This window comes from Chenopodium quinoa, unplaced genomic scaffold (genome assembly GCF_001683475.1).
Source record: "Chenopodium quinoa cultivar QQ74 unplaced genomic scaffold, ASM168347v1, whole genome shotgun sequence".
NCBI classification, from domain to species: Eukaryota; Viridiplantae; Streptophyta; class Magnoliopsida; order Caryophyllales; family Amaranthaceae; genus Chenopodium; species Chenopodium quinoa.
In genome coordinates this window covers 164,464-177,487 of record NW_018743283.1, presented here as the reverse complement: position 1 = coordinate 177,487, position 13,024 = coordinate 164,464, and the positions used below count along the sequence as shown (strand labels likewise).

Sequence of the window (13,024 nt, the reverse complement as noted above, 5' to 3'; positions counted from 1 at the left end):
CCAATCATCAATAACTACGAATATATACTAAAAGACACACCAACAATGACACGTGTCATCTCCTGGTGTGTTCTTATTGGTTTTTTTTTTCCTATATAAAATTCTATTAAAAAAATAAAATCTTATACAAAAATAATTCCTTATCTCATACAATATAATTACTTAAAATAAAAAAATTGACATTTTTTTTTACGGGAAAAAATTGACATATCTTTAGGACAAATATTTATAGCTATAAAAAATATTCATAACATAATTTGCAATACATTCTAAAAAAAATATTCATATTTTTTTTTAACTAAAAATATTTGTCTATATAGTCATTGATTAGACTCCATAATTTTTTTTTATAACTCTACTACATTTAAATTTTTATATTCAAATCTAATAAAATACTAAAATATTAATATGTTAATATGAAAATAGCTCCAAATTAAATATATGCAAAACTATTTAAGTAACAAACCACTATTTTGTAAAATTTAAAATATATTCAAAACTATTCAAGTAACAAACCACTATTTTGTAAAATTTAATTATAGTAAATGGTTATTATTAATATTCCTTCAAAAAAAAATTGTTATTATTAATATTTTCTTCCTCGCTCTCAACCTTTTTCTTTCTTCCAAGCTAAGGCTTCTTATAGAAAATAAAAATTCTCCAAAATAATTTATTCTACAAATCTTCCTATTGACTAATAATACAAATTTGTCCTACACAATTAATAAATAAAATTTGCTTCTCATACATTTCAATATTTAAATATTATTTCACAAATTTTTTGTTTTATAACACATTTATCATTATATACATCATTTTATATCTAACAAATTTTTCAAAATCTTTTATTTTGATAAAATTTTGTCAATAATGTTTTTAGATATTTTTTTTGTTTATAATAAACTAATTAAAAATGATACTTTAATAATGGATATTAATATTACCATGCATGACACAGGAATTAACCTAGTAAACAACTATTTACCAAACACTTTTACACAATTAGTTATTTACAACTAGGTAGCCAAATCTATTAATCTATCTATTAATCTATTAATTATTACTAAAACAAAAGCATGTTGACATCATTAAGGACACTTGTCAAATTCTTATGAAATTTTTTCATGCCAAAACTATTTTTAACATTATCATTTTTTTTCTCTATTTTTTTTCCTAAGTTCTAAAACTAAACAATTACAATATTTCTTTCAAAATTAATAAATAAGATTATGATTACACTTTTTCGAATAAAGAATATTGACAACAATTTTAAACAAATAAATCTTATTTAAACTATGCAACGCATGGAATTAATCTAGTCATCTATTATAATCAGCTAGTAAAACCAGTTATATCAATCAGCTAAAAACTGATACCAAATATAGCCTATGTATAAATCATTAAACATGGTTATAGGGAAAAGTGTTAATACAGTTAAGTCAAAGCAGAGAATCCTCGATATTTAATCAAATGAGTGAAATGACCATAGCACCCTTGTACACAGACCGCCTCTGAGAGAACCAAGTATAAATACCATTATCAGAGAAAGAATGGTTTCCTTCAAAAAAAAAAAAAAAAAAAAAAAATCTGGGTTTGAGTGTTCTAGATTGTGCGCCAAGAAACAAAAACAGAACTCTCTACAGGAAAAATGGGGTGGGTTTGGAGAGACGACGACGACGAACCTAATCACTCGAATTCATTCAATATAGCAGAATTCAAAAACCCTAAAGTTAACCCTAGCTCCGATTCATCCGATCGTTGCTCGACTAGGAAAATTGTGCAATCCAAATGCAACACTGAGGAAGTTGAGCCTGGTAAATTCGTCAGAAAATGCGAGAAAACCGAGAAAATTCTCAAGGATTGCGTCGGAAAGTCAGTCTCTCTCTTCCTCCATTCTCTGATTTTTGATAAATTTTCTTTATTTTTTTTGTTTGCTTTGGATTCCTGAATTTCTCGCAATTTGATTTCGGTCGGTTTTTTTTTTTTTGTTCTTTTTGCTGTTGTGATTGCATTGATATGAGTACAAATCACTTGTTGTTTGAATCATCTGAATTGATTTGGTGAAAAATATTGCCGAAAATTTAACAACTATTATATGCAATTGAAGAAATTGCTGATGTTAATGGCTATTTTGAATTTGATTATATGTGATTTGCATACCTTTACATGATTTAGGAGTTGCGAATTAGTAAGATGTGTTACATGGACTTAGGTAAAGGTTTTCTAGTCAAACAAGCTGAGCCTGATTGAAAATTATGTTGGGAAGATCATTTGTGCTGATATGTGATTAAGCTCGTGACTCAGACCGCTTTTAGAGAAGTAATAATCTGGGTCTGTACTGTGAGATATAGTGATGGATTCATGTATTTGATTACTTAGCGATAGATATTGAAATCTCATTATTAGACCAATTACTATATGCAATCATAAGATGGAAGTTTTTGTTGGTAGTTCGGTATTTAGAACCAATTTATCAATCTGTTACTTTCATTTATGCTAGATGAACTGTTTTATTAAAGCTTTTTTTAAGAACAGTGAACTCGCTGGCTGCATTTGATAAAATCCATGGACTTCATTTTTCTTTCACAGAGAAAAGAAATGGAATAAAGAGCGAGAAAACCTTCTGTATTGTTTTTGGGTTGATGGGCTGGAAGTAAAATTAACTGTACTTGAATGAATTTTCTATTTTGTGGAAGTGTGGATGCTCAAAGAAATTATATTGGGCATGTGTGAATATGCAACCTTTGAGAGTGTTTTAATTCCAAAGAACTACTCAGTTTCATTTATATTTTGGAAAATTGTTGCATTTGGGATTTTTAAGCTATAATCCAAGGCAGTTTCAATAGGATGTATACAGAACCTTTTCCATATTTGTGGTGGTGTTCAGGGGTCTTTTACTTTTTTAAGAATTAGTTTTTATCTATGAAAAATGAACTGCAACACTTGCTCAAAAAGCTGATCACTTTGAGCTATGCCATGAGAGATAAGAGATTTTGGGAGAAGATGTTCTAATAGCCAAGGTTAGGAACTTGTGGTGTTAATAAGGGAATTTATACGCGTGTTAAAGTCTTAAAGATGATAATTTAAGAGAGAAAAATGTGAACTTTATCACCTTGATTACATTTTACGTATATTTCCGTGGCCTTCAACTCCTTTACCCTTGTGTGCACATATAACTATGCCAAATTTCTAAGTGATTTATGTGTTTCATAGCAACTTAATTGCATAAATTTCCACGTGTTTTAGGCGCTGGCCTTCTGGGAAAGAACCCACTCTTCAACTAAATATTTTCGTTTGTTGCTAGACAAAATTGAGCTTTTTTTCCTTGCCTTTCCAACCGTATGATTTCCATGCATGCTCCTAGTAAGGCTTTAGTCTGCGTTGCTTGGAAGAGTGAAACAGGTTTTCTTATGTGAAGGGAATGGGTGTTTCGAATGGTCATGGTCTGTGTTGATGTTATTTTAACGAGAATGCAAACACTTTTCCCTGTTTGTGCTCTGTACTCTGTATTATTTTGTGTTTGAGAGCTGTTAAATGATTTCTGGATTTGGAGTGTTAACGAGCCAAGTTAAGATTGCTTTTAAGTAAGCTTGTCTCAGCTTGAATGTACTCTGGGTAAGGCTCCTGCTTGAGCTCAAAGCTCACCAATCTTGATATGTTGAGCTTGGCTCAAGCTTGACACCCAATCTATAAGTTCGGCCTGAGCTTATTGCCAGCTGGATCTGAAGCTCAAAGACCCAACCCAAGATAAAGATGCCAAGGCCCAGATTCACTTTGAACATTGACACCAAAATTAATTTTTTCTCTTAAATGTCCCCAAGGATTCCATCATTTGATTCTCTACCGATGCGAGACATAATCTGAGTAAAATCTTGCTATTGCAATTCAAGCTAGTGCTTTATCAAATGCAAATTAGAGTTTCCTTGGCTTGGGAATTGGAACCCGTGGCACAAAATTATCCTCATCAACTACTTTTAAAAAAATATTTCACTAGAACTTGTCCAATTAGGCCCTGCTTCATAACTTGAGAGTCTAGAAGGTCTTATTTATCACTTGCATTTACACTCGGTAGTTTTGAATTGAATTTAACTAAAGCTTAAGGGGTTTCCTTTGGTGATGAATTCTGTCGTTGTGTCAGGACTCTTAATGAGCATGAATATTGCCCATAGATTTGACCAGCATTTTTAAGCTCCAAGAGGTGTTTAACAGATTTGATGGATCTGAATTTAGTCTCTTAGAGTGCTTGCTTGTCCATATTTCTTGGTTGCATGACATGCTTGCAATAGCCTATTCAGGTTGATGAACCAACGAAGCTAATCACCATAATTAACCCTTCTTTTTATCCTATTTAAGATGATTTTATTTTAAACTTTTACCACATTATATCTTTCTTGGTAAACATAAACTCTTATATATTTGTCTTTAAGCGGTCAAGCCCCAGTTATAAAGAGTCATTAGTATATTTATTAGCCATAAAATATGTTTTATGAATTTTTTATCATTACTAAAACTCCTGCTCACAAACTATCAAGCTGAGCCAAGCTTGGTTGGGGCTTAGCTCCTTAAAATCTCAAGCTGAACCTGAGCTCAATTGGAGAGCTTTGCCTTGTGCTTTGATCAATTCGAGCTTGGTAGTTTATGACTATTAACCTCCCTAGTCTTGCTTGTGTCCAATGTCATCAAGCATCATCTTTATAGAGTGTTTGGCCTATTGAGTCCTCCTGTTACTACTGATGCATTAATGAGTAGTTACACTGATGAATCCTATCTGTTTGGCTTAGAGATTGGAACTTATTGGTATGCAGATTTGATATTTAAGCCACAGGATAAACCATTGCTTATTTTTTTTTGTGCTGGTATCAAAAACTTTTTTATCCGTCTGGGTGATCAGTTTTTTTAGCTTTTGAACATGTAATTGACTGACTGAAGTGTTTCTTTGTTATGTCCAATAATTTGGTATATCTGGAGTAGCCAGAAGATACCTATCTAAAATCTAATGGAAGCTGCCTCTATGTTACTGTAGATTACTAGGACAGGGTTGTGTATATCTTGCTTCAATACTCTGCCATAATGGGGGCTTTCTAATTTTTATATTACCTTGTTTTTTTTTTTTTTTTTTTTTTTTTTTTTTTTGGCTTTCTAGATCCCCAGAGAATTCTATCATTTTTTATGATTGACAATGACCTTTTAATTTACTCCAACAAGGCTGAAGTTGGTCATTTTTTAATTTACTCTAATGGGGAAGTTGATTTCTAAATTTGAGCAACCATTTTATTTAAATTGCCTGAATTTTCAGCCGTTTGATGTCTTATGCACCACTCTTATAATTTTATCAAGAACAACAGATTTGACTTTTTGTCGGCTAGTGGATGATAATTTAAGACCCTAAGGCATAGGGTCAATGTTGTATTTGTGTAACTGTCCCTTGTATTGTGGCTCATATTTTGCCTATTTTACTTGAAACTGTAAAATACAGGCCTACTGAGATTGTGGAATCAAACAAAGAGTACACAGAAGAAGATGTGACTGATGAGATGAAGAAAGAGTCATTTTTCCCATCCAATGATATGATGCGACCCTTTGAATTCCCTGGACTCCGCAGTGATATTGAGGCTATGGAACGCAGTTTCTTTGGGGGTATCAGCCGTTTCTTTGAAGCTGCTGAGGAGATGAGAAATGAGTTCTCCCGCTTAATGGATGATCCATCTATATTTGGGGGTCTTCATCATCACCAAGGAGGCAGGAAATACCCATCGATGGCCATATTCTGAAGGAACAAAAGACAATTCCAAACAGCTCAGACTCTGGGAATGTTGATCTCACTGGACTGGCTAGGGATGTCTGATTCTAAGGAGTTTTTTTTTTCCACACCTTCTGTTCTGACGTTAGAAACTAAAGGACATGTATGCTATACTTCGTAGCAAAACAATAAATATCATGAACGCATGAATATCAGCTCGGTTATTGTACAGTTTATGCATTGTTAGGTTTTTTGTTTTCAGTTTGCAAGAATGATTGTTGACCTAAAGATTGTGCCAGAGATGTGGAGGGCTGGTCTTTAGCAAGCTTGTCCCTCGTTTGGTAGGCAAAGCTTATGATCTTGTTCTTTCATCTTTTTTTGTGCTAATTAACTAATTAAGTTGATTTTAAAAGAACTAAAAGATTTGTAGACATGGGCATGGTCAACTTATTTTCTGTACTTGGAAGCATTCTAAGTCTTTTTTTTTTTTTTCACTTTATTTTTTTATGGCTTATCGACGTGAGGCCATGTTTCCTGACTTTTTCAAGCAGTAAATTTGCAAAATGCTTCTGGATAGCAATAAATAATTGATAAAACAGACCAGTAAAGCTGAATAATCGTGCTGATCTCAGTACTAAGTATATGATATATATATAAGTACTTGTATTACATTGAGGGGGCATTTGGTTCGAAAAGTGGAAACGGAGTGGAAAGCGATCAATTAAGTGGGGGAGAAAGGAATCATTTAGATATTGCCTTTTCATTTGTTTGGTTTAACCATAGAAAGGGTATTTGTTAAGAGGAGGGTAAGGATATTTGTCACCCCAATTTTTTTAGTGGTAATAAATCAAGGGTAATCATTACCCTTAGGTAATGGGAATTATTACCATGCCTTCAAACTAAACACACGGTAACGATATTGGTTTAATCGAATCCGTTTTCAATCTAAAAAATACACTAACCAAACGTCCTCTAAAGATAAACCTATCATGTTATGGTTCATACTTTATACTGAGTAGTATAAATGTTAATTATGTCCATTAATGCATCATTTTGTAAAAATTGTGATACACAAAGCAATATAAGTAAAGTTAGGTGTCTCATGTTTCTAACTTAGTTGATTAAAGTTTGGGAGATTGATAATCATTTTTTGACCAAACTTCGTTTAAGCTCAAATCATTGTTCTTTATCTCGCGACACTAAAATAAATTAAGAATTACACTCCACTTGTTCAAAATTAACCTCGGTATTTACATAGTATATGAATTCCCTAGAAGATCTCAACTTCAGCTGGCATTAAGGCCGGCAACATGGCTGTATTTTGAGTAAAAAATGAACCCAATAAATAAAATTTTACTATACAACTGCAAAAATCACCGTTGATCTCTGAAACTCACATCTCCTGGCCGTTGGATTTTCCAGAATGTTAACTGAAGCCACGTCGTTGGAATTTGAAAGCTTTCTAACAGAAAAAACTGTAATATTACCTTTTCTTTTTCTTTCTCCAATTTTCTCTCTTTTCCCCAAAAAACTGGAAATTACATCAAATTTTCAAAACCCTGTTTTACATTTCCCCCAAAACGATTAAATTCTCGTTCATTTTCGATATTTTTTCATAACACATTGATTTATTTTTATTTTTTTCACCTATTTCATTTTCCCTCCAAAATTAATTCCGCTTCTTAAAGAAAATCTTGTCAATCACATTAGATAAATTCTTGGTTTTTGGGAGATCCAGGATTTGAATTGTTGTTTGTTTATGAAAATTTGATCATTTTCTCAACTTGGGTTGTTAAGAATTTGTATTAATTTTTCCAATTTTTATCATTCACCCTGATTTGCCTTCAAAATTGTGCTTTGCATTTGGGGTTGATATTTTTCTGCAACTTTATCAAATTTGGTTTGTTTTATAGGGTTTATATTTCTGGATCATCGATATCGTTTTAGGGAAATGCAATGTCACCATTGATTTTGGTTCTTGACATCATCTTGATATGAAAAACCCTGAACCCAATTGGGTGATCATAAGACAAATAGGCATTGGTTATTGAGCGGCGAGGTGGGAGAAGGGGTTGTGTTTAGTATGAGATGGGGAACAACTGCATTTCAAAGCTTATTCAGGTTGGGTTTTGGTGCAAGCCACCAAATCAGACAATTGGAGATGGTGCAAACGGCGATATCAAAGGAAAAGATAGGTCAATAGATGTGCAATTTAAGCCACCTGAGGTAGTGAAGATTGACAGTAAATTAGGCAGACAAGAGAGCCGGTTGAATAGACAAGAGAGTCGAGTAGGGAGGCAGGAGAGTCGAGTAAATAAGCAAGAGAGCCATGTAGGGAGGCAAGAAAGCCGGTTAGGAAGGCAGGAGAGCAGCAGGATGGGGAGGCAGGAGAGCAGGATGGGAAGACAAGAGAGTAAAATAGTAAGGCAAGAGAGTCGAAAGAGAAATGTTAATGGAGGAGACCAGGAAAAGACCAAGAAGCGGCCAGTAAATGTGAAAAGGGTGGCTAGTGCAGGGCTGCAAGTGCACTCGGTTTTAAGAAGAAAGACTGGAAATCTGAAGGAATTTTACTCTTTAGGGAAAAAACTTGGACATGGGCAGTTTGGTACTACCTTCCTTTGTGTGGAGAAAGCCACTGGGAAAGAATATGCTTGCAAATCAATCGCGAAAAGAAAGCTGATTAACAAGGAAGACGTGGATGATGTGAGAAGAGAAATCCAGATTATGCATCACTTGAAGGGGCATCCTAATGTGATCACTATTAATGATGCCTATGAAGACGGCGTGGCTATTCATGTTGTCATGGAGCTTTGTTCTGGAGGTGAACTTTTCGATAGAATTGTCAAGAGGGGGCATTACACAGAAAGGAAGGCAGCTAATCTTGCTAGGATCATAGTTAGTGTTGTTGAAGCCTGCCACTCATTAGGAGTCATGCATCGTGATCTTAAGCCTGAGAATTTTCTTTTCGTGGATGAGAAGGAGGAATCACCTCTCAAAACTATAGACTTCGGATTGTCAATATTTTTCAAGCCAGGTATATATCTCTCAAATCTCTCAAGCAAATAATGTTTTGTATGATCTTTCTTTCAAACATGATTGTGAGTCTTGAACATGGTAGTCTTGATTTCTGTTTGTCAAAGGTCAACTTTTGTGGAAAGATAAAATCATGACTATTCCACGAAAGTAAAATGTATATATAGCAGCATCAATGTCTGGACATGCTTTACTAGAAAGAGCAGCATAACGATGAAACAGTTTTAAATATGTCTTGAATTGCTGCACCCCAGCTCTCTAGAAGGCTTTATAATGACCATCTGTAGGAAACAACTTGTGAATTCATTGGAAGAAAAAATATAAACATTCCAAATACTAAGTTCATGTTTATTTTCCACAAGAGAAATATGCTTCACACAGCAAATGGTGTGGCTTTTGTATTCTTTCGAATTCATTCCATAGAAGTGCTGTCAGTTTTCTCAGCTTGATAATGTGGTCGTGGCCTTAAGAAGTTATTTCAAAGTTGTAACGACCCCTTATCCTGGAATTATGTTCCTGTTTATTAAGAATAATTTAGTTTATTCAGTACTTTAGACAATTATCTATAGCTATAGCTATAGCTCTATCTATTGTGGTTCGATATGGAACAGCCTCTTGTATAGGCAAGTTAAGATTACCTAGGACCGATAATAAAATAACTAGAGCTGGTTATATCCCCAATTCCCATTTCTTTGTTAGATGCCTTTTGTTGTTACAGAGGACCATAACTTGCCTCTTTGTGTCCTATGCTGATTTTTTTATTGTTATTTTTTTAGGGGATGTCTTCAACGATGTGGTAGGGAGTCCATATTATGTAGCACCTGAGGTATTGCGCAAACGTTATGGTCCTGAGGCTGATGTTTGGAGTGCTGGAGTGATCCTTTACATTCTCCTAAGTGGAGTGCCTCCTTTCTGGGCAGGTAAGAAGTCATAAGCTATAATTCAATCATTTTATTCTTTTTTTTCTACCTTGATTAATTGGTATCATGGTATGTTAGTTTGGTTTTCCTACCAGAAGCAATATTATATGACCTTTAATCTTTTGTTGATGTAGAAACTGAGGAGGAAATATTTGAAGAAGTCCTGCATGGTGATCTTGATTTTATTTCTGATCCATGGCCTAATATCTCGGATGGTGCAAAAGACTTGGTTCGCAGAATGCTTGTAAGGGACCCTAAGAAAAGATTAACTGCACATGAAGTTTTATGTAAGTGCTACACAGGAAATTAGATTTTAGAGTTCTAATACACTCTTCTTTAGGAAGATACATGGTTTTATATATATACAAATGTTGACTGTACCAGTACACCCTCACTGACATTTGCGCTTATATTAGATCATAAATATCTAACTAAGACAGTTTTAATAAACAGAAGCAACTAACATTGTTCATGTAATATCTTGGTATCCCATACAGCAGTCTCTTATCTTCAATATTGCTTATGTTTTTATCGTTGCTACTCTTGTACAGTCCCTTGTCTTCATGTGCAATCTACTATGTTTTTTTTTTTATACTCACGCCAGTAGTGGTAATTATTGTTAGTACATATAGCTTTACATTAGTGATGTTACATGAAAGCAATACACGAATTGCGTGAAACAGTTAGTGTCCGTATTGTGCTATACTTTGTTGTTGATGTGAAATGTATGTGTTTAGTTAATGAAGGGTGTGCAGGACTTGGTTACTTGTTATTTCTATCTGAGCTGTTATTTTTTTGACCATTACCTAGTAATTTTTTTCATGTTTTGGAGGTCTGATCCGACTTTTATAATCATGTTTGTTCTTCCTTGAAAGCTGTATGAGGTATCAGTAATCCAGATGGCTGGTATCCAATTTGAAAATCATCAAGTAAAAGCATTACCAAGCTCATGGTTAATAAAAATTAATTAGCATATTTTGATGCACCTTCATCAAGTTATTTTAGAATTTTGAACTCCTGAATCATATACTTCGTATAAGTTTAATTTTTTCAGCTGTAATACTTAAACCTCCTGATGATTGCTAATTATCGTGATGCTTACTTTTGATCCTGATTCTCTTTCAGGCCACCCCTGGATTATGGCTGATGGATTGGCTCCTGACAAACCTCTTGATCACTCAGTCATTTCGCGATTGACACAGTTCTGTGCCATGAATAAACTTAAGAAAATGGCCCTTAGAGTATGTATCTTGGCACCTTTAATAGGTTGTATGACATAAATTTTGAAATTTTACAATCACCATTTATCAAAAGTGTTATATTCTCATATACAGGTTATAGCTGAGAGGCTTTCAGAAGAAGAGATAGCAGGACTCAAGGAGATGTTTAAGATGATAGACACTGATAACAGCGGGCAGATTACTTTTGAAGAGCTTAAGAATGGGCTGAAAAGATTTGGAGCTAACCTCGAAGAGTCTGAGATTCATTATCTAATGCAATCTGTAAGTTTGGAGGCTAAATTACAGTTTAATAAATCTGCCTTCTGCTTGAGGTTTTAAAAAAAATAATAGTAATAATAAGATTCCTCCAAAATTACATTGATAGAAAGCCTATAAGACTACAGAGGATTAAACATGATAATATGATTCTAGTTATATCGTGAACAAATGTGTGGATGATTAAACATTGACCAACCTAAGACGATTCATTAGCTTGCCTTTTCCTTCTTTGCTGTATTATTTTTGCTTTTAAAAATCTTGGTCTGAATTATGAATTGACAGCAATATTGATTTGATGGCCTTTTGTAACATCAAAGTATGTTTATCAAGTTTATAAATTTCAGTCAGCATGAGCACATGGTATTAGGTCAATAAATATATGTATCCGTTATGAAATCATTACCTTCTTAGTCTTTACCTCAAACGAAGCAATGAGCCAGGGTAAGAAGCATCTAGTTTTTTATTTTAGACTCCCTTGGTACAATGGATTAGAATCAACAATTATGATACATTGAGCTATTATACTGATTAACGCATTCCATAGATTATACTTATTGCAATAAAAACTGCAGGTATTGCTCATTCATCACTTCTCTTCAGAATTATGACGACTTTGTGACTATATTTTGAAATTGGCTATACCTTAAGATGGCTAATCATATGTATCTTGAAACTGCAGGCAGATGTTGATAACAGTGGGACTATTGACTATGGAGAATTTATCGCGGCTATGTTGCATCTCCACAGAGTTGACAAAGAAGACCATCTATGTGCAGCTTTTGCCTACTTTGACAAAGATGGAAGTGGATACATTACAAAAGATGAACTACAACAAGCATGTCAGGATTTTGGCATGGACGTTGTTCATGTTGAAGAAATCATCAATGAAGCAGACCAAGATAAAGTATGTTCTACTGTTCTTCTTTAATTAATTGATGGACCACTTTCAAGTTAATTCATTGACCAAGTAGAACAAATTGTTTCTTTAAATTTCTTGTTTCGTCTGTGTATCTTGGTAGTCTTACTAGATGTTATCATTATTATTAAAATTTGCAGGATGGTCGTATAGATTATAATGAGTTTGTTGCGATGATGCAAAGAGGAAATGTTGATATTGGTAGAAGACACAAACATTCAAGTTCTACAATACAGGTTTGTTAATTTATCTTGTTTACAATGCAGCTCTTTATGGCGGTTACTTCTTGCATTCAACTTATTTGGCTGTAACAGGTTTGCTGTTAGATGGCCACTCATTTCCCTAATGCTTGCATATCTTTTTGTTTAGAATCCTTGTGATGCAAGTGCAGCTTGTTATCGTTCCTAGAAGGTGTACGTGCTGGATATCCTGATGATGGTAACATGATCATGTTCTTGTGCTCATGTGTCTAACATGGATATGAGTAGTTTTAATCAAATATGTGAATACTGAAACTGATTGCTGCCAATATCTGGGCTGATTTATATGAAATTTATTTTTCTTACTCTGCTGCCATTTCTGCTCATCACAGCAAAAGGATTGTCTCATTTGTGGTTTAAAAGTACTATAAGAAAATTCTTTTTCTGATGAAATCATGTTTAGAAGGTTTAATTGTTTAAGTAACGCCTCTTGAATGTAAATGGGGCACAGAGAAGTTATCTATTCCTTCTATCTAGTACTGATGTTAGTGATAGTTTGAATGAAGACATCATTGTACTGAAGATAGCTGCATATTGTTCGTCTATGTTGTATCTGGTAGAGTATTCATTTATGTCTATTATTAGCTTACCTGGTAAATATTTATTTCTTTTATTAAGCCCATATTGATTTTGTTGTGTACAACTTATAAGTGGAA

At 33.8% G+C, this 13,024-nt stretch overlaps 1 protein-coding gene and 1 pseudogene across 1 annotated transcript; both read left to right on the top strand.

Annotated features, from left to right (window-relative positions):
* Positions 1-1,544: 1,544 nt before the first annotated feature.
* On the top strand, positions 1,545-6,152 carry LOC110735369 (annotated as a pseudogene).
* Positions 6,153-7,154: 1,002 nt separating this feature from the next.
* Positions 7,155-12,581, top strand: LOC110735430 (calcium-dependent protein kinase 26-like). Its single transcript, XM_021915623.1, has 8 exons — positions 7,155-8,774; positions 9,550-9,693; positions 9,828-9,980; positions 10,819-10,934; positions 11,028-11,195; positions 11,872-12,096; positions 12,249-12,344; positions 12,495-12,581. Exons 1-8 carry the CDS (start codon positions 7,829-7,831, stop codon positions 12,579-12,581), a joined length of 1,935 nt encoding a protein of 644 aa, XP_021771315.1. The 5' UTR covers positions 7,155-7,828.
* Positions 12,582-13,024: the final 443 nt, after the last annotated feature.